Source organism: Temnothorax curvispinosus, unplaced genomic scaffold, assembly GCF_003070985.1.
Source record: "Temnothorax curvispinosus isolate PA1 unplaced genomic scaffold, ASM307098v1 QBEX01002377.1, whole genome shotgun sequence".
NCBI lineage: Eukaryota > Metazoa > Arthropoda > Insecta > Hymenoptera > Formicidae > Temnothorax > Temnothorax curvispinosus.
The window spans coordinates 1-22,001 of NW_020212157.1; the positions used below are offsets into that span (position 1 = coordinate 1).

General features: G+C 35.9%; 1 protein-coding gene across 1 annotated transcript; it reads right to left on the bottom strand.

The window, feature by feature from the left end:
- Positions 1 to 1,060: 1,060 nt before the first annotated feature.
- Positions 1,061 to 3,352, bottom strand: LOC112451570. Its single transcript, XM_025011228.1, has 6 exons — positions 3,345 to 3,352; positions 2,671 to 2,859; positions 2,388 to 2,456; positions 2,253 to 2,306; positions 1,749 to 1,811; positions 1,061 to 1,480 (listed from the first exon to the last, which is right to left on the bottom strand). The coding sequence occupies exons 1-6, from the start codon at positions 3,350 to 3,352 to the stop codon at positions 1,066 to 1,068; spliced, it is 798 nt and encodes a 265-aa protein (XP_024866996.1). The 3' UTR covers positions 1,061 to 1,065.
- Positions 3,353 to 22,001: the final 18,649 nt, after the last annotated feature.

The window sequence follows — 22,001 nt, forward strand, 5'->3', positions numbered from 1 at the left end:
ACCAAAAAAATTTTCGACACAATCTTGATTCAATCTACGTGTTCGGAGATATGGAAAATTATGATTTTTTAATGTTTCCCAAAGCTGAATGATGCTATTAATTGTTATCTGCCAGCATTCAAAGCATTTAACTTTTACATATTTACCATTATTATTATTATTATTAACTACTTTAATACTTTTTATAAGATCTGACATTTCTTGCAAAAACTGCATTTGTTTTTCACTTCCGGTAAAAACTTTTCCATGTTCTTTAGGATTATTTACGGCGGACGAATTTAACATATCAAACAACTTATCAAAATGATCAATTAAATCTATAGTTCCAACGACTTCAGTCGGAAGAAGACCGACAGACGTCTGTGTACACATTCCTGCACATACATGGTTACTAAGTACTTGTACGGCATATTTAACTTTCATTCTCATAAAGTTATTTGGGTCCATATGAATTTTTGATAATTTAGGAGCTGCTCTTATCCATTGTTTGACGTCTTGCATATAAAACTGTCTAATATGATCCCACGAAGCTACTTTATTATTAAATTCAAAATTATGTTTTAACAAATTATTTCGGGTTGCTATTATTAAATGTGGAGTGTCAAAAATGTAAACTAAATTTTCTCCGTTAACTGAAAAATTTGAATTTTGTGTAGATATTCCTAAATCACGGGACAGTTGTATAAAATTAGAACCCATGTCCGTAACCAATGCATGCACCATAGCACCTGTATTTCTTAATTTAATTATTGTATCAAATATCAGATTTTTTAAAAAATTCATATGGCATGTAGTCTCTACAAAACAAAAAACAATAGGCACCTTCCAATTACCTGCAATACTACGTGCCATAATAACTAAAGCGCTTCTTGCAGGTTTAGATGATTTTTTATCACCAATGTCTTCGAAACCAATTATTTCATCCCGTGATATATTATAAAATAAATGAGCTTTTAAACTCATTTCGTCTGCACATATTATGCAATGACGTTCTACGAGAGGCAACGTATTCAATTTTAATTTAAGTGCTTCAAAAATTTTATCATTTATACCAAGCTCAATATTTCATTTTTGCGTAAATAATTGTAGAGAACGTACAGAAGGCAATGCAATTGAATCTTTCAATTCCCGGTACATTCGTGGACTTAAAAAAAATAATGATAAAGCAAATTTCTTAAATTCGGGATCATATCTTCTGCCACGTTTACATTTTAATTGTGCGTCGACTTGTGCCGCTAATATTCTATTAAATTTTTCCGGTAATAACTTACGGCCTAGTTTTATTAGTTGATCGAATTCGTTTTCTTCTTCAACTTTTGTAGCTTTCTTCTTCTTTTCCATACGAAGCCGTCGGATTGTTTCACGCATTATTTTATTTTGCGCCTTTAATTTTTGGAATTTCTCTCGCAATTTCTTTTTTCTCGGGCTATCATCGGACGATTTAGTCCTAACTGCAGGCTTCTTGATAGTGGATGTGCTCCTATAATATATTCCAAACGTTAGATCATAGCACAAAGATTATTTTTAAATATGATATATGTAATTATGTAACTATTTTGCTGTAAGAGACAAAAACAGCAAAATAATATTAAATAAAATCTAAAGTTAAAAAAAATTTAAATATAATATGTTAATAAATAAATTACATATATCCTGACAATTATATTTTATAAGAAAACTTTTATTACATAACAAATAAAGAAAATAAAAATACATGTTTAACTTTAAATTAGTAAAGAAAAACTTACGGTTGAGTTATTTCTACGTCACTGACAATAATTGGGACGATTGTTTGTGAAGTTTCTGCTTTGCTGAAAATATACAATTTTTTTTCTTTTAGCCATTATTGTTAACCCTCAGTTACCTTACGTTTTTACACCCCGATATTACCTCACCAAGGTCTGAGAGACCCCTGCCATTTTCTCCAGCTTGTATCTTCAAGACAAATGCATCAATTTGAAGTCTTTTTTTTTAATCCATGCGTCTTTTAAAGATCTACAAGACTGTGCAAGTTATATTATTCCAAGTTAAAAAATGTAAATGTTATTTTAAAAAAAGGGAAGACGTGTTTTTCTAAAAAAACGAAAAAATTTGCTTTTTTTCAAATTGATGTAGTACTGACTAAAAAAAGATACAAGAGTTTTATGAATGTCTTAAAAACCCTGTTTTAACAATGTGCAGGGTCTCTCAGACCCAGGTGAGGTAACTGAGGGTTAATAAACGTAAACAAGTCCTTTATTAATATAAATTACCTATTATCTTCTTGCACTTGCATTTCTGCAACAATTGCCTCAGCACATGTATTTCTGCAACAAAAAATATGTATCATATAATATCTATTATAAAATATAATATTATAACAAATAGAAAATTTATATTTAGCATACCTATCTACTTTCTCTTTAACCACATTTTCCTCACTTTGTTGTGTTGTTTGTTCGGGTGCTGTGTTGTCCCTAAAAGATTTTAAGTATTTTATGTTTTTATGTTACTTTCGCGTAATACATAAAAAATAATGTAAATACTGTTAGATATTGTTGCTATTATTATTTTTTATGTACTACTACCTTATACTAGTATTATTCAATTTTATACTTTTTTATGAAACAAAACTAATTTAATTAAATTAAAATATGTAAAATTAATAATTATTTGTTAGTAAAAACTCACTGTTGTTGAAAACTTGGTCCAAAAAATATAGTGGGTACAGCATCTGGGTGAAGACGAGCCCTAACTTTATTAATTTTGTACCATTTGTTTTCAAAATGCAAATGGCACAAACGACAATTCTGGTGGGCATATTCTGGACCTTTAAGTTCTAGATCCAGTCTTCCACATGCTCGTACCCATTGCAGCCATCTGTAAATGTTGTACCATTTTACCAATGACAAAGTAATGCACACATTACAATTAAAAATATAATTTATATAAAAAATAATAATATTATCCGATGGGTTCCCCTCTCTCTCCGATTTTGGCGGATATGGTCATGGAGGACCTTGAGACGCATTGTTTGCAATTGCTTAGTTTTCATATTTCTTTTTTTAAAAGATATGTTGATGACATTTTCGCGATTGTTCCTAGATCTGGTATTGACGAGTTACTTAGAGTTTTCAATAGTTATCACACCAGATTAAAATTTACATTTGAAATAGAAAAGAATAATTCTCTTAGTTTTCTTGACACAATAGTGATTCGAGAGGGGACTGTGTTGCTTACGAATTGGTACCGAAAGCCGACCTTTTCGGGGCGATACATAAACTATTTTTCGAATCACCCTCTCAAATACAAAATTAATACTATACGTAATCTTGTTGACCGAGCTATTCTTTTATCTGACGTACGTTTTCATAAGTCTAATTTAATCGAAATAAAAAAGATTCTTTCTAATAATTGTTATCCAATAAAATTAATTAACAAGTACATTAACATCAGACTTAACGAGCTACAGACACGTCATAATAATAATAATAGATCTAGCAGTAACAATGTAGCCCATGATCCTCGAAAGTTTATTACTATACCGTATATTAAGGGCCTTAGTGACGGTGTTGGCCGTACAATGCGCGATGCAGAATTCAGGGTTCTCCTCACCATTCCGAAAAGATTGGATTGCATTATAAAAAGGGGGAAGGATACGCTACCGAATCTTAAGCAAACGGAGTTGATATATGAGATTGATTGTGCTAATTGCAACGCTGCATATATTGGTCAAACAAAAAGGCACCTAGAGACACGGGTTAAGGAACATTTTTGTGATATTAGGAAGAACAGCGATAATCATTCTGTAGTTAGTAAGCACCGTCTCACGCATAACCACGATTTCAATTGGCAACAACCAAAAATTTTATATAAAGAGCGACACTTTAAGAAACGTGAAATCTCTGAGATGTTTTTTATTAAAAAATGTGATAGCGCAATCAATCTTCAAAAGGACACAGAAAGTCTGCCCGCGAATTACAACCGTTTGATTGGCGTCACTTAATTTACACTTTTGTTCTGCTCGTTTCCACTTGTGAACACATCTATTTATTTGTTATGTATCAGTCATTTAGTATGACTTCGTCTGTCACGCTGTACTGATGTGTTCGCAGCTATGGCTTGCGACGTTTCTTCGTTCTGCGCTACCGTTCTCACTTTCCGTTTTGACGCACAGAATATGTAAGCCTTACTTTTTACTTTGTACATTATTTATAACTTAACTATTTATAACTTAACTATTTTTAACTCTACTATTTAATTTAATTGTATTCTTACTTTTTATTTTATGACTTCTGAGCGTTTTTATCTTTTTGACTATCGTGAGTTTATTTCACTTTTTTAGCTTTACGTGTGCATGATGTGGTTAGGGCACGATGTCAACGACGTAATCGATATTTTGTACGCGGTTTTTGAGGATGCATAGCTTGATGAATCACTTGAGAAGGACCGAAAATGCGGTTGAAACGTTGTGAAATTTAAATATATTTATTATTTGGCCAGTCGGGTCGAACAAAAACGACTTTTGTTTTGTATTTATTTACTGGCGAAGGAAGCTTCTTATTTTGTTTTTAATAATATTATATAAAGCAATGTGTTATACCTGTCTTGTTCCTTTGGAAATTTAAAAAAATGTCGTTGCACATTAATAAACTTCTTAACGCATTCTGGTACTGCACAGCTTGGCTTTCTTATCGCATTCATTTTTAATTATTATGCAGCAACACCTGAAACAAAGCTAAGATCAAAGTGCTTCCAAGAGAATTGAAAACTTATATAATATTTATATAGGTTAACTATTTCCTTAGAAAAAAAATTTCTCTTTTATGTTTCCTTCGCTTTTATCACTTATATCACTTATTTCACTTTTATCACTTTCTTTACTTTTCTTCACTTCATTCTTTCACTGTCTTTATACTTTGTAAACTCTTTTCACTTTAATCACATAAACGTATTCAGAGTTTGTCAAACACTTCTAACAGCTCTCAATAGCATTCAGTGACTAATTGAGCTAATTCCCTCCAAATTTCTGCTCCAATACAGATAGGCATTTATTTAATTGACCATTTAAATTCTAAGAGGGAGCGGAGCAGAACGGAGAAAGGAAGAGCAATTGAGAAAGAAGTTCAGAGAACGACGTTCAGATGGGGTTAGTGGGCGCTTACTTATTTCGCGCATGCGCACTCCATTTTGGACAACAAGAAATCAGGAGAGTTGCGCTACTGTATATACTGTGGTGATAGGTTGCAATTCACGTAATGGCGATCCAAGATGGCCGACTTATGACTAAAATTTGTATCAATTGCCTCTAAAAACACTGGATCTTGTTGCAAAAGGATTTATGGAGGTTTCTAATATGGCTTTTTACGATTCTAGTATGACAAAATCTAATCGCAAAATGACGAATTCAAGATGGCGGACTTATCAAAATTCGTATTAATTGCCTGTAAGAATAAGCATTTGAGAATAAGAATTCATTTTTTTCACTAGAGCTAATGTTGCCAATAATTTGAAAACAGTTTTTGCAACAAGATCCGGTGTTTTTAGAGGCAATTGATACAAATTTTAGTCACAATTCGGCCATATTGGATCGCCATTACGTGAATTGCAACCTATCACACCAGATTTGAGAGAAGTGACCTTAAAAATCCCTGTCAATCCATTTTCAAACAAATCCGGTGTTTTTTAAGGCTTTTACATCGAATTTTGACGAAAAGTCGGCCATCTTGGATCGCCATTACGTGAATTGCAACTTATCACACCAGATTTGAGAGAAGTGACTTTAAAAATCCTTGTCGATCTATTTTCAAACAAATTCGGTGTTTTTTAAGGCTTTTACATTGGGTTTTGACGAAAAGTCGGCCATCTTGGATCCGCCATTTTGTGATTTGAAACCTATCACACCAGATTTGAAAGAAGTAACCTTAAAAATCCCTGTCGATCCATTTTCAAACAAATCCGGTGTTTTTTAAGGCTTTTACATCGAATTTTGACGAAAAGTCGGCCATCTTGGATCCGCCATTTTGTAATTTGGAACCTGTCACACCAGATTTGAGAGAAGTGACCTTAAAAATCCCTGTCGATCTATTTTCAAACAAATCTGGTGTTTTTAAAGGCATTGACATCAAATTTTGACGAAAAGTCGGCCATCTTGGACCCGGCATCTTGATTTTTGCAAATGTGCATACGGCTTTTAAAAGTTTTCAGTTCGAGCTTCAAAATAAGCGCTTATACGAATTTATTTGTCGCTGAACATTTTGGCGGCAGCACTGAGCCGGTTGATTGATCAAAAATTTTGAGTTTATGGCCACCATATTGACGTCGCCATCTTGATTTTTGCTAAGGCGCATATGGCTTTTTGTAGCTCTTTGTTCAAGCTTTAAATTGAAACCTCAAACGTATTTTTTCGTCGCTTTAAATTTTGGCCGCAGCACTGACCCGGTTGACGTGGAACGTCCCATATATACATATTAATAATCTGAAATAAATGTTATTAGGCACGAGATCCGTTGATAATCGTTTCCATCGTTATTTATAACGATAAAAACGATTTTCAGCGGATCTTATGTCTAACAACATTTATTTCAGATTATTATTAATATTTTATCATTAACATTAATAATTAATTCAATATATTGATGCTAATAAGCATTTTTATGTAAATAATGCTACTGAATCTCATTTAAATCTACAAGGAATTTATTACTGAAAGGTATTCATTAAATATTATGATAATTTGCCTTATATAAACTATTTATTAGCATCATATTTAAAATGTAGTAGTATTTATTAATGCTTCACCTTCTGATGCTTACATAGCAGTTTAGCCTGCCAGACTTTACACATCTATACATTTGTCAAATCTTGTTTCCGGTTTTACATATTGCTGTTACGATCCTGTTTATAAACTATTTGAACAATACATATATTGTGAATTTTACATTTAAACTATTTACTCTTTTCTTTCTCCATTTCTAATCTTATCTCTTTTAAACCTTTCATCCATCCATACCCTGCTCCATCGTCACTCAGCATATCATCCATTCTTCCCTTCCAACTCTCTACTTTTTCACATCTCGTACTTACATGTCGCAAATCTTCGTTTCCTTTCCCGCATAGTCTACATTTTCTCCATTCCTCATTCATCCAATACATATTCCCTCTTATCTCATTTCCACACCTCATTCTCGCTATTAGGCTTATCTTTTCCTTCCCTTTTCTGACCCCATCTATGATATATCTAGGCAGCCATCCTATTTTGACATCTTTATAATCCTTACATGCTTTTGAGTTTTCGATTTTTTCCGCTCTCTCCTGCATATCCACTTCTCTGTCTCTTGACACCATGCATTCAATGCCTTCATCTTTTTATCCTTATCAGTTCTTCCTCACTCATGCCACATCTCTGTATGTACTCTCTTCTCTCTTTACTTTCTGTCGACCAATTTTGTATCTTCTCTGCTTTCTTCCTGTTTTCTTTCCTTCCAGCATTCTTTTAGAATTACATTTCCGTTATCGTTTCTCATCTTTTCTTCATATTTTGCCGCTCTGCATCCCCGCTACAATTCTTATCTTCGCTCTTTTCATTTCTTCTCTCACCACATACCCCGGGGTAGTTCTTTGTAAACCTAAAATCCACCTTATGTATCTCTCTTGCACTACCTCTATTTCCTTCCTTTTTCTATATCCCCATATCTCTACTCCATACAACATTATTGGTTTTATAATTCTATCGAACAATTTCATTCTCCATATTATATCCGCGTTAAACTTTCTTTCTCCATAACTCCATATCCATGCCATCGCAATTTTTCCTTTCCTTATTCTATCTTTTATGTGCATCTCGTCATTGTTGTTTCTGCATATTTTATACCTTAAGTAATTGATTTCTTTTGTCTCTTCAATTCTTTTATCTCCCCACCACCATTCTCTCTTTCTTTCTTTGCCGCTTCCCTTCTTAAATACAATTATTTTTTATTTTTCTGTACTTAGCTCTAGTTTCTTTCTTTTTATATACCTGTAGAACACCTTTATTATTATATTCATCATATCTTCATTTTCAGCAACAAGCACTATGTCATCTGCATATTCTAGTGACCATATCTTTTCCTTTCCGATCTTCACACCCCCAGGATTTTTCTTCATCTCTTCTTCTATGTCTGAAATATATATGTTAAATAATGTCGCGCTAATTGGACATCCCTGTCTTACTCCTTTTACAGCCCAAAATTCTTCCGTTTCTTTATTGCCTATTCTTACTCTGTATCTAGTTTCGCTATAGATTTCTTTCACTCTATCAATTAGACCTTTACTTATTCCTCTCTTTTTCATGGTGTCACGTCTAAATATCCCGGACATAACATCCCGCGACCAGTAATCGGCACTAACTATATTTTCGCTAGCGATTTCAGTATTTATTATGAATTATTATTATAATAATATTTTTAAATTTTTAAATCTTAATTAAATAAAAATATAAAATAAATTACATAATTTTTTTTAATTGTTGATTAAATAACTAATAATTTTAGGAATAATATTGATTTTTAAAAATCTAATAAAAAATTGAAAAAATTTTTTAATACTTGTATAATTTCTAATTATTTGGATATAAATACTAAATATTTCAATAATTCTAACTTTTTGAAAATAACTACTAAATATGTGAATAATTATTAATTTGCAATAAAATATTCTTAAATATTTCAAAATTTAGTAAATAAAAAAATAAAAAATTTTTAATTATTAGATTATTTATGGTATACTTCCCGCTATGAAAATCGAAGATTTTCGAAAAATTCGGGAAATTAATGTTTTCATCCTGAATTTCACTAATCGAATATTCATCAAATGTCGATGTTTTGAGGTCCTAGGAAGTTATTCTGATCATTTTCAGAGGGAGTCCGAGTGTGTATGTGTGTGTGTGTGTGTGTGTGTGCGTGTGTGTGTAACCCTTGAATATCTTTTGAACGAATGGACCGATTTGGATGGGACTTGTAGTCCAGTCAAAATACGGAAAAAGGGGGGGGTACCTAGAAAAAATTGCAACACAAGGTTTTATTACGTCATTGTGTTCAGAAAAATATACTGAACAACATATTCAAATTCCGCCATTTTCCGCTATCTTTAAGTATGTTTTTTATTAACAATTTATAAACAAATTCGTTTTTCTCCACAAATACGATGAATTTTGAAATTTTTGTAGAGATCAAAATTGTAGAACAGACAAATATCTACAAAAAATGTTTTTATAAATTTTTTGAAATATCTTATATTATTTGAAATATTTGCAACAGGAGCTACTATAGGCTACGCGCGGAGCAGAGCGGAGAGTTCTAACAAGCACACGGCAGTCTCTACCGGTCGCTGCTAGTTCTCTAGGTTCTACAAGGAACTTGAGTTGGTTCTCGATACTAGTATATGTGTCTATGTATACACACACACATATATATATATATATATATATATATATATATATATATATATATATACATATAATATATATATGGGACAATCCACGTCACTTTTACCCCCCCTTTGTCCAAAATTGGTATGGACGGATTTTAATGACTAAGGGCGGAAAATGTTCGTCTTGAAAAGAGTTTTCGAAAAGCGTATGGCATATATGCGCAATTCAACATGGCGTCATCTGAAATTTTGAATTTATCCCTTTAAGCAGCCATAACTATGAATTGCGCATATATGCCACACGCCTTTCGAAAGCTTTTTTTAAGACAAACATTTTCCGCCCTTAGTTATTAAAATCCGTCCATACCAATTTTGGACAGGGGGGGGGGTAAAAGTGACGTGGATTGTCCCATATATGTATATGTATATATATATATATATATATATATATATATGTATATATATGTGTGTGTGTGTGTATACATAGATACATATACTAGTATCAGGAACCAACTCAAGTTCCTTGTAGAACCTAGAAAACTAGCAGCGACCGGTAGAGACTGCCGTGTGCTTGTTAGAACTCTCCGCTCCGCTACGCGCGTAGCCTAGTAGTTCTTGTTGCAAATATCTCAAATAATATAAGATATTTCAAAAAATTCATAAGAACATTTTTTGTAGATATTTGTCTGTTCTACAACTTTGATCTCTACAAAAATTTCAAAATTTATCGTATTTGTGGAGAAAAACGAATTTGTTTATAAATTGTTAATAAAAAACATACTTAGGGATAGCGGAAAATGGCAGAATTTGAATATGTTGTTCAGTATATTTTTCTGAACACAATGACGTAATAAAACTTTGTGTTGCAATTTTTTCTAGGTCTAATCGTATTTTGACTGGACTATTGCGCCATTCGAAAGGTCTTACCGGAACTTAGATTTCCGGTAAATTTAGTCTTAATCGATCAAGTAGATTCAAAAATATTTTTAAAAGTACACTTTTGCAAAAGGTGTTTTTTCTGAATAATTTTTAAACTAATCGACCGATCGATTCCAAAATCTAATCAGCTCTAAAACTCAATAAGCTGGGTTGAATGTTGCAAGTCCGACCTCAATCAATTAATTCGTTCAAGAGATATCGTGAACGAAAAATTTGTAAAATTAGAAATTTCATTATTTTTAGTACGTAACTTCTCAATTAATAATCTGATTGTTTCCAAAATTTAATGAGTTCTGAAGCTCAATAAGCTGCGTCGAATGCCGCAAACCGGACTTAAATCGGTTAACTTGTTTGCGAAATATCGTTAATGAAAGATTTAAAAAATTACAAACTTTATCATTTTTTGGTGATAACTTTTAAATTAGTAAACTGATCGATACTAAAATTTAATCAGCTTTAAAACTTGATAAGTTGCGTCGGATGCCGCTAACTTGACCAAAATTGTTCGAGAAATATCGTTGGAGAATTTTCAAACAAATATTTTTTGCAATAACTTTTAAACTAATTGACTTATCAATTCCAAAAATTTCTACTGAGAAACGGAAAAGGCATTATGTATATTCAATCGTTAAAGGAAACAAAAAAGAAAGGAGAGAGCTCACCTCAAATTCTGCAGCAGTCAAAAATACAATATATACATTAATTGAAAAGTCGTAGCAAAACGGTGTGGATACGGAGAGTCGCACATCTCGGAACAGAAACGAGAATATCGCAGTCACACACGTGTCCGTAGAAAACGAAATAAGAAGCGGGTCACGTTGCGCACCACGTTCCGCGCTTGACTCGCATCGCCGTATAGATAAATTTATTCATAACAAAAAAATTCAAAATGTGGAATAAAATAGGTCCATTAAAAACTTAGAATTTTAGGAGGCCTATTTTTCCCCCAATTATTTTAAGACATAAAAAATTTTAAGAAGTCCATTTTGCCCTCAATTATTTTTACATCTTTATCAAAACTTTTAGGAGGTCCATTTTACTTCCAAAATTTCTAATCTACAAAAAACTTTAGGGAATCCATTTTGCTTCCAAGATTTTTAGTCATCAAAAGTTTTAGAGAGTCCGTTTTGCCCCCTCTCCACTATATACCCATATTTTGTATGCGAGTGCATGATTTGTGAACAATTAATATATTTTTTTGTTATATACACATTTCTACTATTATAGTCCTCATTAATGTTATTTATCCGACATTTCTATCTTTCTACACTGATATTATGCCCTTCGTAATTTATGCCGCTTTTTTTACGATGTAAATATCTAAATATTTAAAAGTATTATTGTAACTAATTACTAAATATCAAACTAATTAGAAATATTGTAATATCTAATTACTAAATATCTAAATACTTAGAAATATTATAATTGCTAATTACTAAATATTCAACTAATAAAAAATATTTTACAGAAAAATTGCAAATTTTATAATACTTATTATTTTATGTTGTGTTGAAATTAAATTTTCGAATATTTAGCAATTAAAGTTTATTCCATTTTCAATTGTTAAAACATTGTAATTATTTTTTATTAAATAATAATTTTCATAAAATTTATATTTTTTTATTTTTAAATATTAAATTTTTAAAAATTTAAAAATAAATAAAAAAAATTTTTTTTTATAAAAAAATTAAAATAATAGTTTATTATATTAATCGTTATAAAAAAAAATAATAAATATCAAAAAATTTTTTTTTGCCGATCACTGCCCGCGACAAAATATCCCGGTCTTATTATCCCAGCGACAGAACATCCCGCGACAATATATCCCATGGCAAAATATCCCCTGGCAAAATATCCCATGACAAAATATCCCCTGGCAAAATATCTCACGACAAAATATTCCAAAGATGCAGGAATATATTCAAAATTGAAGGCTGTACTTCCGAAAACGTCCATGCTCAGATTTAGGTGAAACTTTGTAAATAGGTTTCTTTTAGATAGAAAACACATATACCAAAAGGATTTTTTGCGACTCCAAAGTTTAGCAACTTTTTTAACATTTTTAACTTACTGTCTCCGCACATACATTTTCCACGCGAAACAAACCAAAACAGCTCTCAAGTAATGTAAACAACTATAAAATCATACACAAAGTACAAATATATTAGTTTATATACTCTGCTGTATACTCTGCTTTACCGAAAAAAGTGGAGCCCCCCCGCAGGGGGGCGGAACCTACTGCCTCCACGCATACACTGTCCACGCAAACCGAGGTTCACGCACACCCCCCCCCCGTGCTTTCGGGGGAGGTGCGGTAGTCCCGAAATAGTTCACGCATACACTTTCCACGCGAACCGAGGTTCACGCACACCCCCCCGTGCTTTCGGAGGAGGTGCGGTAGTCCCGAAATATTAATGTTTATGTATTTAATTATAAATTAAACTATAAGTTGCTGTGCATATGTTCACATTCCTGCATCTTAGGGATATTTTGTCGTGAGATATTTTGCCAGGGGATATTTTGTCATGGGATATTTTGCCAGGGAATATTTTGCCATGGAATAAATTTTCGCGGGATGTTCTGTCGCTGGGATAATAAGACCGGGATATTTTGTCGCGGAATGTTATGTCCGGGATATTTAAACATGTAACCTTTTTTCATCATCTCCCATATTTCTTCTCTATTTAATCTATTGAAAGCTGCTTTCAGATCAGCGAAAAAAGCAAACAATTTTCCTCCTTTCCTTTTGATTCTCTTTCCTATTATATGTTTTAATATTTTTATGTTCTCTATTGTTCCTCTTCCTTTCCTAAAACCTGCTTGTGTTCTGCTCCATCCACCCTTTTCGTCCAGCTCCTTTACAATCTTTGTATTTAAGCAGTTCGCATATATCTTATATAACGTGCTCGTAAGTACTACCCCTCTGTAATTTTCTACCTTTTTTCTGTCTCCTTTCTTTCGTATGGGTATTATCACCCCCATTCTCCAATCTTCTGGAAAGCCTTTTCTTTCCCATACCATCTTGACTAGTTCAGTGGTATTTTTAGCTAGGTTGTATCTCCACTTTCCCATACTTCATTTCTTATACCATCTTCTCCTGCTGCTTTACCATTCTTTAGCTTCTTTATTTCGTTTAATACCTCTTTGCTCGTCAGCTCAATTGCATCTCCTTCTTCTTCTTCATTTCTTACTCTTATTCCACCATGATTTACTTTACTTCCTTCTAGATTTTTCATGAAATATTCTTTCCACTCCTTCAACTCAATTTGCTTGCATACCTTTTCTCTTTTCTTCCTTCCTCTATTTATAAAATCCCATGCTTGTTTTTTTGTTTTTATGTCTTCGATTTCTCTTTCTTCCTTCCTCTTCCACTCTTCTTTCTTCTTTAGGCATAACGACTTATAGCAGTGTTACATTTCTTTCCATCTTTTCTTCTCCTTTTCTACTCCATTTATTTTCTTTCTTTCTTTGTTTAGCTCTTTTTTTATCTTCTTACACTCGTTATCCCACCACGAACACCACCCTATCTTTCTTCCTGTTCCTTTCTTTTTCTTTTTTGTTGCATTTCCTATATTGTCCTTCAATTCCTTCCATTTCTCTTCGACATTGCTCGTAACTTTCCATTCTGCCCTTTCTATGTTTGCTTTGAATAGTAGTCAGACAGAACGTCCAAAAAAAAATTTCCCACGACAGAACATCCTACGACATTATGTCCAAAAAAATAATATCTCCGTGACAAAATTTCCTGCGACAGGACGTCCACGCGAAACCAGGAGCCACATGGGTTCATAACTTTCCACGCGTGGAAAGCCTACGCATGTACTTTGAAGGCATACTATGTGTGTAGTTTAACCATAGTGGAGCCTCCCGCAGGGGGGCGGAACCTACCACCTCCATGCATATGCTATCCACGCGAACCGAGGTTCACGCACACCCCCCTTCCGTGCTTTCGGGGGAGGTGCGGTAGTCCCGAAATAGTTCACGCATACACTTTCCACGCGAACCGAGGTTCACACATACCCCCCCGTGCTTTCGGGGGAGGTGCGGTAGTCCCGAAACAGTTCACGCATACACTTTCCACGCGAACCGAGGTTCACGCACTAAATACTTTTAGTCATTTTGAGCAAAAACGCTTTAATTGAGCCTTATTTCATCGAAATCGGAGGAGTGAGCTTTCCTTCAGATTTACTAAAATAGGAAAAAAAATAGGTAGGGTGCATATTTTTCGGGCTCCCCCGATTGATTATCACTGTCGGAGTCACAACAAAGGTTTTTACCAAGAAAACCGCAAGAAAATATCAAAATTCGAAAATGGCCCTATTCTGAAGAATTACCTAAATTGGTAATGGTCATATATTAGTATGAACGCATGTACTAATGTAATACCGTAATAAAACCGACAATGACATAATTCATGTGCCGATTGTGTCGTGGGTGTTTTGTCATGGGAAGTTTTGTCACGGGGATATTATTTTTTTGGACATATTGTCGCGGGATGTTCTGTCGTGGGATATTTTTTTTTGGACGTTCTGTCATGGATCCGCTTTGAATGCTTTCTTTCCCTCCTCAGACCAGTCCTGAATCTCTTCTTTTTCTTCACTTTCCGTTCTTCTTTCCTTCTTTTCCCCCCTTATTCTTATAGTTATTGGTGGTCGGAATCTGTCCTACATTGCACTTTAAATTTTTCTATTTTTTCCCATGCTTCTATATTCGCGATTCCTAGGTCTATTACCGATCTATTTTCATTTTTTTCATAGGTCCATTTGCCATCTTCGTCACCGTATTTTTCTCCATTCAACACTATCCATCCTCTATTTTCGACCGTCTCCAATAGATTTCTACCTTGCTTATTGATCAGTCTGTCTTTTGAACTTCTCTTATTTCCATCTTTATCTTGTTCTGACCATGGTGATCCTCCTTCGTTTCTTATTCTCGCGTTAAAGTCACCGCATATTAACAATCTTTCTTCTTCGTTTTCTTTCACTGATTTCTTTAAATTCTCAATTAGTTCTTCGCCTCCTCCTTTGTTGTAGATGGTCATTATTCTCCATCGCTCTCCTCCTACTATGATTCTTCTTTCTTGAATGCCCTCTGCTGTGTCTACATATTCCTCTTCTTCTAGCTCTTCTCTCACCCCGGTGATTATATCCCCCATCGCTCTTCCCCTCTTGTTTTTTCTCCTCGCACACTGACTTATCCATCTCCATCCGCTCGGCATTCTCTCACACCAGTTTTCCCAATCTTTCTCTTCTAACCAAGTTTTGGTTAAGCCTGTTATATCATACTTATTTAAATATTCCCAAAATTCCTCGTCCTTACCCTTTACTCCAGCAACATTCCACACAATCATTCTTATCCCTTTTTCATCCAGACTACTATCCTTCATTCTTTTCTTAACTTCTATCCGTTTGTCCCCCTCAAAATCTTCCTGCTCTCATTTTACCGCATTCATCATTCTATACATACTCTGTTCCGTTCCTAAATGCTTTATTGTATCCTATTTTAACCATTGCGCCTCTCTCCCTCTCATTCTTCGCCCACGCTCTTATTTCTCTTTGTTTCATTCTCTCTTTTATAGTTAAATCATCATTAATGAAAATCCCTGATCCTTTCAGATTCATTCGCTTCTCCATTAATTTCCACTTATCTTCGTACCTTGACATTTTTACTAAAATTGCTTTTTTCTTTTTTTTTCCTATCTCGAACATATCCTCTATTCCTTTTTCGCAACCTTCGCATCCCATATCTTTAAACACATTTTTTACTACCTCTCCTACGTTCTCTTTTCTACCGCTCGCACCCTTTATTATGATATTCTTCTTTTTTTCCTTTTTCTCAGCAGCTTCGCGCATCTTCTTTTTAGAACTTCAACTTTCCGTTTTAATTCATTATTTTCATTCGTCATTTTCTCTTCCCTTCTCTGCATTCCTTCTTGAACTCCTCAAACATCTTCTCTACAACCTCCTTGTTTCTGTTAAGGTTCCCTATTATTTCGTCTATTATCTTCTATTATTTCTTCTATTATCGTCTATTATTTTCAGCGTAGCCAGAATATTTAAAGTGGTCCGGGGGTAGGTTTTTTGTGTATAAGGGTGTCTTCCGCAGGGTGTATCGGTTCGGTCTTTTATGTATTTTGTGTGTGGCATTTAGTAGTTGCCCTGTGCCGAAGGAGAAATGGGACAAATCGTTTTCAGCGTAGCTAGAATATTTAAAGTGGTCCGGAAGTAGGTTTTTTGAGTATAAAGTTGTCTTCCGCAGGGTGTATCGGTTCGGTCTCTTATGTATTTCGTATTTATCACTTAGAAATGTCTCTGTGCCAAAGGAAAAATGGGACAAATCATTTTTAAAAAATCCAGGAACGTTCCAAACTTCAATCGCTCCAGGAACGTTCCAAACTTCAACTAGCTCCCAGATTCAACATCACAGACACTGAAAACTCCTTACCAAACCATTTCAAAACCGAATCAATATTTAAAAACATAATTACGTTAAATTATGTAGATTTTTCTCCAATTTTCAGGCTTTCAGCCGCCATATTGGACCAGCCATTTTGGATTTCAAAACGGGACACATGACTTTCGAAAGTACTAGTAAAGACTAATTTTTTGAGCTATCGAACGTCTTTGTAGGTCGCTTCAAATTTTGGGCAGACAAGTGATCCGGTTGACGTGAAACGTCCCATATATAAGCGTATATTTTTTGTATAGATTATATACATTTATATTTCTTTTTACGTGAAAAATTTGTTATCGAGTATTATAACTATTACTTGACTCTTTATTTTGCGCGCCTATATATAGTATGTGTCAAAATACCATTAGGCGTGCATCTAAAAAATTGTCAAAATTTTCGACATTACGAAGACTCCTATTTCTTTCATTAAATTAGATAGAGACGTTTGAAGTTTAAATGGCATGCACGCATATATACATGCATTTACACATGCACACACATGCATACACGCAGACAGTGTAGGAGACGACAATCGCTGCCCGTTCGTGAGATCGAGGCTGCGTTCGGAAACGTCACCCGGGTATACACGGGTATACTCCTTTCTCCTTCTAACTCGCTGAGATAGAAAGAGAAGGAAGTATACTCGTGTACACTCGGGTGACGTTTTCGAACGCAGCCCGAGCCCGAGCCTCGAGCTTGCAATGTTTTTTTATATCACACGTGCGTGAAAAGTGGCTCATTACGCGCGCGCCATCTGTGCGACAAATAGCCAATTCCATACACAAGTCAAAACAGTGCGGTAATGTAATATTACCCTTTCCACGCACTTTGTAATATAAAATAGAGTGTGTAACACGTGCGGGTTGAGAATTGGACACGCGTGCGGGTGATCGCACTCGCCTTCGGCTCGTCCACTCCGCACCCGTGTCCAATTCTCAACTTCCCGCACTTGTTACACAAATAACTATTATATTTCCAGTTACGCACACAGAGACGCTCTGTCTATCCGTGTGACGACGAGCCGTGCGAGATTGTCATTTTCCCTCTTTCTCACTCTTACTCATGCGATCGAGGCTGCTCTGTTATGCTTTCTCAGCGTGAATAATGTACTAATGTAAAAATACTGTACAATCATAAAAGTAATATAAAACATATATCGTACAATAACGATTGTCGCTGAGCAAATACTAAATAATGAGATTTTGTAATATAATCACGATGTAAGTAAAATACATAACACGGACACGGTGTGTGCTAATGAAACCCAGTAGGTCAATTTTAAAATAGAATAATACTTAACACATATGGCAAATATGCATTCATATTCTTTGCAAGACAAGTATAAATTGTATAAAAAGCAATAAAATAAATAATTGTTGATACATACAAACCTGACCTTTAATTATATTTTTAAAATAAATAACATGTTATAAAAGATATATTACACAATCATTAAAATTGCACTAAATACATAAAAAAAAGCTTTAATTAATTTTTTTATTTAAAATAAAAAAATTATTTTGTAAAATGTGTTCAACACACACATAAATATACATTGTAAAAATTGAAAAAAAAAAATCTCTCAGTGGCTCTATGGTAAAGTCGCTGTCGCTGTCCCTGTCGCTGCCGCCGTTCCCTTTCTTGGGAATATACATCGCCATTTTTGGCGTGTATTTTTCAGGTGTAATTGGGGGGGGTTGCGGTCCAGTCGTTGAAGGGGGGGGATGCGGTACAGTCGTTGCCGGAACATATCCTTGCGGTGCAGTCAGTGCGGCACACATATCCTTGCGATACAAGCGGTGCGGACACATATATATCCTTGCGGTACAGGCGGCGCCCGGACTCGAACCTGAGTCCTTTCGGTGACAGGCGGAACATCTTCCCACTGACAATGACAACACCTTTTCTTCATCGAAACAGTTACTTCTGTTACACTTATGTGTATATGTGTATATATTGTATTGTATTGTATGCTTTATTTCATTTCCCCGCAGGGTTCGAAAGGCGTTTTTTTAAAAGGAACGATCCCAAACCTTTTACAAAGTAGTTTCCACTTCACTTACACACTTACATTACATGTGGCGTTTTTTAGGGACGTACCCAACCCTTTACAATGTACTCCCCTTAAACCTGACCTGGCCGCTTGCGACCCTTCACAACCTGGTACCCCCCACCCCTTCGGACCCTGCCCCTCCTTTTCCTCCTCCTGGCCCTTCTTTTGCTGGACTTCCTTGGGAACCCTTGGGAATTTTTGCTGGACTCTGTTCTCCCTCCGCCGCCTCCCAACATTGTCTCCTCCACTTCCTGACCAACTCCAGACCGCCACTTGACATCTCTCTGCCCCGCTCCACTTATGCACATAAAGACTCATCAATCCTCTCCCTTCAGCCCTCTGCCCCCTACCCTCTCCATACTCCCTTCCCTGACCACTCTCTCCTTTATCCCTCCAGTATTACCCTACTCTCCTCCTTCTCCACTCATAAAACACACCATTTTCAAACTCGTACCACTTTCGTTTCCTCCTCTCCGCCTTGTACCCTCTTAATCGACCCAAACAAGTATCTCCGCTGTCACCCCTTTCCTCTTTATCCGTTGTCTCGACGTCCCGCCGCAGTGCCATTCCTCACGGCATCTGACACCCGGCGCCGTCTCGGTCCTCCGTCGCTCTCTCCACTACTGTCCCGTCGTTCCTTGCTGCACCCCACTACCTTGGGCCCCAGCTCATGCCGCATGTGCTCCTGCAGTTATCCTCCTACTCTCTGCCTTATCTCCCTCCTCCCTGCCACCCTTCTCAATTGAAGAATTGAGAAAACGCTCTGCCTCTTATCCCCGATCCTTTTCCCCTCGATCACCTTTCCGATTGTCCTTCTTCCACCACCGAATCCTGTCCCTCCTTCCTCCTTCCTCACTCCGGCCTCCTTCCTTTGTCCGGCCGCCTCCCTTTCTCTCCTCCGGCCAGCCGTTCCGCCACTTCCTTCCTTCCGGTTTGGTTTGCTCTTTTCTCCCCTTTTCTCCACCATTTCTCCCTCACTCCACCTCCCTTGCACCCTCCTTAATCTCCAACCGGCAACCTCCTTCCAATTCTTCCGCCCATCGGCTTCCTCCTCGTCACGCGTAGCGCGCGTTCCGCAACACCAAGCCTCGACGTCCCTCATTGGTGCCAATCCACTCGGCGATCGGCACCCAGCGCCATCTCGGTCTCACCATCCGTCACTTCAGCCGCGTCGCCTTCCGGCCGCCAAACCCACCGCGCTCGTCTGAGTCATCATCTCTGTTCGAGCTAGCCTGTGTCCCACGACCATGCGCGCCTTCCGCCGTTCTCTCCCCTCTCACGTTTCTGACCCTTCTTCTATCTTCTCCACATCCTAACCTCCAAATGCGCCTCTGCGAGATTCCGCCTCCATTCTCCCTCCGCACCCTCCTCAGTGCCTCCTCCATTTCCTCAGCCTCCTCCGTACCTCCTCCGCCACCTCCACCACATTACTCCATCCCCCCGACCTTTTCTCCACCAAAAAACACTTCTTACCTTGCCCTCCTCACTCGGGTCAACCGCCCACTCCGCTCGCCGAACCGGAAGCCCGTATATGTGTATATATATTTCTTACAATTGTTGCAACATATTGAGTTATTAAAAAGCATTTTGTAAATATGATTGATTTATTTATTATCGTTTTCTCATAAAAAAAATAATGCCTGATATAATTCATAATTGTTTTTTTTTTCCAAAACATGTAACGTTATGATATGTTCCGCATATTTTATGTAATAATATATATTACTGGTCAAATTCGGTATCATTGATATAAACCATATGCTACGAAACAGTAATGCTGATTACATTTATTATGTTCTCTTCTCTATTTTAAATATTAATAATTACTTAGAATTTTAATGATAAACATTATAACATTATTACATATTACTTTTACGTAATATATAATAACAAACCATGTATGAAACAACAATAACTTTTATGACATGTATTTCACAGTAATTTTTTAAGGGAAAAGAAAGTAAATAAATCGATCTTATTTCCAAAGTGTTTTTAATAATTCAATGTTCAAATAATTCTAAGAAAATATAAAAAAATACTGTCACACAAATACAAGTCGTGCTCGCTGTCATCGCATCTGTGTTAGCGTCGTGTGTGTAGGTGTGTGTTGTTCTCGCATTTACTAACAAAGTGCGCGATTTCTCTCTCTCTCTCTCTCTCTCTCTCTCTCTCTCTCTCTCTCTTTCTCTCTACTTTTTTTCTCTTTTCTGTCACTTCTACGCTCGCTTTATTTCTTTCTGATTGTTCATTCGTTTATGTCCCGGTGAAAATAGTATCTTGTAAAATTTGTGGTATATTAAATATGTATAAATATGTCCATGACTGTGACGTCTTTGTCTTGTATAATCTTTCTATAAATCTATACATGTATATAGGTGAAATATAGAAATAACAACAAATGAAAAATAACTTTTGCCATGTTTTTCAATAAAAAATAAAATTGCTATTGCATTGTACAATATATTCTATGTATAACAATATAATCATACGTTACATATCATTATCACATTTACACATGTATGATCGTGGCTGCGGTCCACTTGACGCTACAAATGCTGTTCGAAAGCGAGCTTTCCCAAACGACCGCGTAAATAATTGCGAAGAAAATTATAAGTTAAACTTAGAATTATTTCGGGAATAACCAACGTTATTCTCTAAAACTTCGAGAGGCCGAGAAACGGTCTCCCTTTATTCTGCGTGTGCTAGCTCTATCCCTTTGTTTCGGCGACGTAAACATTCGGGACGAAGCGAAAGACCACGGCGTAAACAGCTGATCGGTTGCCGACTCCGAAATTCGCTGAGTTCAACTCGAACGAAAATTTGGTGGGTCGGTTGGCGGCCGATTGGCTCAACTAAATTTTTGGCTCGTTACCGAGGATGTGTGACGTCGCTGGTATAAAAGGCCCGGCCCTCCACGCGCGGCTCGCACTCGATTCTAATACGTCCGTAGTAGTAAATCAAGTAAATTATTTTGTGCGATACGAGAAGGCCTTGCGTTGTTCGCGTAAAGTCTCCGACGACGGTGCGATCCGTGGCTCGCGGAATTAAACATTGTTTTCCGCGAAGTATAATTCGGGACGGTGCGAACCGTGGTTAGCGGAATAAGAGTCGTTTCTTTGAGGAATAAACTCGTGACTCGCGAACGCTGTAAATAATTGTAAATAATGTA